Raw genomic sequence first — 2,613 nt, forward strand, 5'->3', positions numbered from 1 at the left:
GATTGTATTGTATTGTATTTGATTGTATTGTATTGTATTGTATTGTATTGTAAGGAAGTCGTGTAGCGACAATTTATTGAATGATCCTCGAAGTTCCAGTTACATGTAATAAAGTATTGTAACGCACTCATCTTTGTTCTAGAAGACCAGGGTTGAATTCCCCGTAAACCACACACGTTTTGCACTCTAGCCACTGTGCGTATGTAAATTATATATATATATGTATATATTTTACATATACGCTCAGTGGCTAGATATATATATGCATTTAACTGTTGGTTTTCATATATAAAAAAAATCTTTTATTGTAATTATACATACGTTCATTATTTTTTACAACAAACTTTTTCAATTTTTATCAAACAATTCGTTTTTAGAGTGGGGCCGAGATGTACCGGTAAACTGCTTTCCTCAGAATGTGACACAATTTCTTTTTCTTTGCGACCACATTTACGTTAAGTGGCTACAGTGCACAACGTACCGAGATTTATATCAAACGTTTTGACATTTAAATCATCATATTTCATACAACTTAGGATTGTTTTTGTCCGTTCTAAAGGGCCTTAGGCGTTAATCGGCCGAAGGGATTATCGAGACATCTAAATTTACACTACAGTTCTCGATTTTAGTTGAGTTTTATGTTCTATGTATGTGATTTAATTTATGTAATATTTGTGTCTTGATAATGGCGCAGGTTGTCTTGAAAATTTGATAATTCACTTGTCCGTACTGTCATTATTACTTCATTGATTATATCTATATTATATGAGGTGTATATTCTGTACACAAAATTTGTATTATTATATAAACATGTTTATTACATGGCATCTTAATGTCTCCATACTAAGGAGACATTTTAACGACAAATATCCAAATAACTTCTGATGGATAGACAAGGTCAAATGACATGAAAGAATTGTCTATACATTGAGGAAACATTTTGCTGGTAAGGAATAGACACCTTTGATTTACTGTTTTACATGTACATTTCTAAATTTAATTAGGAGCAGTTGAGTTGCAACATTATTTAATTTTGATTTGAAATTTTAAAAAAAAAGAAAAAACACATTCAATATTGTCTTATCGACCACGTTACACGTTGGATCTATATGATTCAACTCAACACGAATCACACATCACCTTGATTTGTTCAAATTTTTATTTTTTGAAGCCTTCAAAGCACTTAATATCAACGAGAAAATCAAACACATTCTCGCGAACACGCCAAGAAAAATGAAAAAAAAAAGAAACAAAATATTTTTAAATGTGATATTGTGGATGTAAAACAAAGATATTTATGACAAATCTTTTGTTCCTTTGTGATATGAACATGTGATTGTAAGACAGACGAGAAAACACACGTTCTGGTGCACTCGTCCAAATTTACAAGATGCCAATCAATTCAACACAAAAGAAGTGGGAGTGTCTTATGAATATGTATCCTACTTTCGATATGATATAAATTGGTGCAGGAAAGTCGTGGAGTGTCAGCTTCTCATCATGGCTTCTTCTTGTGTTCTGCTCTTCGTGGCATTTATGCTGTGTGGTGTAGAATGTGCCTCCCACTCAAGACATAAGCCATCGGGAAAGGATGATGACGGCTGGAGCAACTGTCCCAACATTGATGGTTTCTTCAGCTACGATCCCAGCTCACCATGTGGTAAGACATTTTAATTTCAATGACATCAAACGTTATTCTGAGAAATAAATGTGTATTTTAGCATAATACATTGTGATGAAATCACTAGAATAATAGTTTATATATATCTTATTTGAAAATTGACACAAGAGTCAGCGTAATTAGACAGTTATCAACTGACTCATTATTAATATTTAATTTATTTCCTCTAATTATCAAGAATTATAGCATAACATAAAAATGAACATGATTACATTTCAAACGACGTCGAAACACACATACACAGACTTACACATATACACAGACTTACACACATACAGACTTACACACATAAAAAGACTTACACACATATAGCAACATTTTTTTGAAGTTCATACAAAGTAAACATAAAAAGTACACGTTATTCCATGCAACGCTGTATCATATAATGATTGTAAGATTCACGTTCGTTGGAAATAATTAACGAAGCATTAGTCAGATAATATATTATAATCATAGTATGATGTAATCGGCATTGAACGGTTTTAAAACTCATTAAACTACAGGTGACATGATGCTAAATTAAATGTTTTCGCGTTAAAAAAAAACTTATTTTATACGAGAAGATCGTGTTTTAATTAGTATTTAGACGTGTGTGACCATTCAAGTACACTATGAATGAAGATATCTTTGTAGTTTTTCACTTCGCTAATTTACACACTTAATTTAACAATTTTCTTGAAATTAAATTTGTATTGTGGAAAATGTTGGAACAGCTTCCAAAATGTATACGGATGTGAAGTCGCAATTTGAGTACATTTTTTTCACATAGTTTAGTCTCTTGGTATCGTTTAACATGGCTATTGATTAAAATTTTACATTGAGATGTGTTTGGGAATATACCATTCTTTATGAATTCATCAATGACATAGTAAAATTGGCATTTTTATAGAATATCAACAATGTCAGACAGACAAGACAAACGGAATTCGAAT

The 2,613-nt window shown here is 31.4% G+C and overlaps 1 protein-coding gene across 1 annotated transcript in view; it reads left to right on the plus strand.

Moving 5' to 3' along the window:
* Window positions 1-1,500: 1,500 nt before the first annotated feature.
* Window positions 1,501-2,613, plus strand: part of LOC132543635 (nacrein-like) — a 10,159-nt gene continuing 9,046 nt past the window's right edge. The window contains exon 1 of the mRNA XM_060207150.1: window positions 1,501-1,660. Coding sequence (XP_060063133.1) covers window positions 1,501-1,660 — 160 coding nt within the window. The remainder of the gene's footprint in view (window positions 1,661-2,613) is intronic.

Source organism: Ylistrum balloti, unplaced genomic scaffold (genome assembly GCF_031769215.1).
Source record: "Ylistrum balloti isolate Yb309-2 unplaced genomic scaffold, AGI_CSIRO_Ybal_v1 Utg369760, whole genome shotgun sequence".
NCBI lineage: Eukaryota > Metazoa > Mollusca > Bivalvia > Pectinida > Pectinidae > Ylistrum > Ylistrum balloti.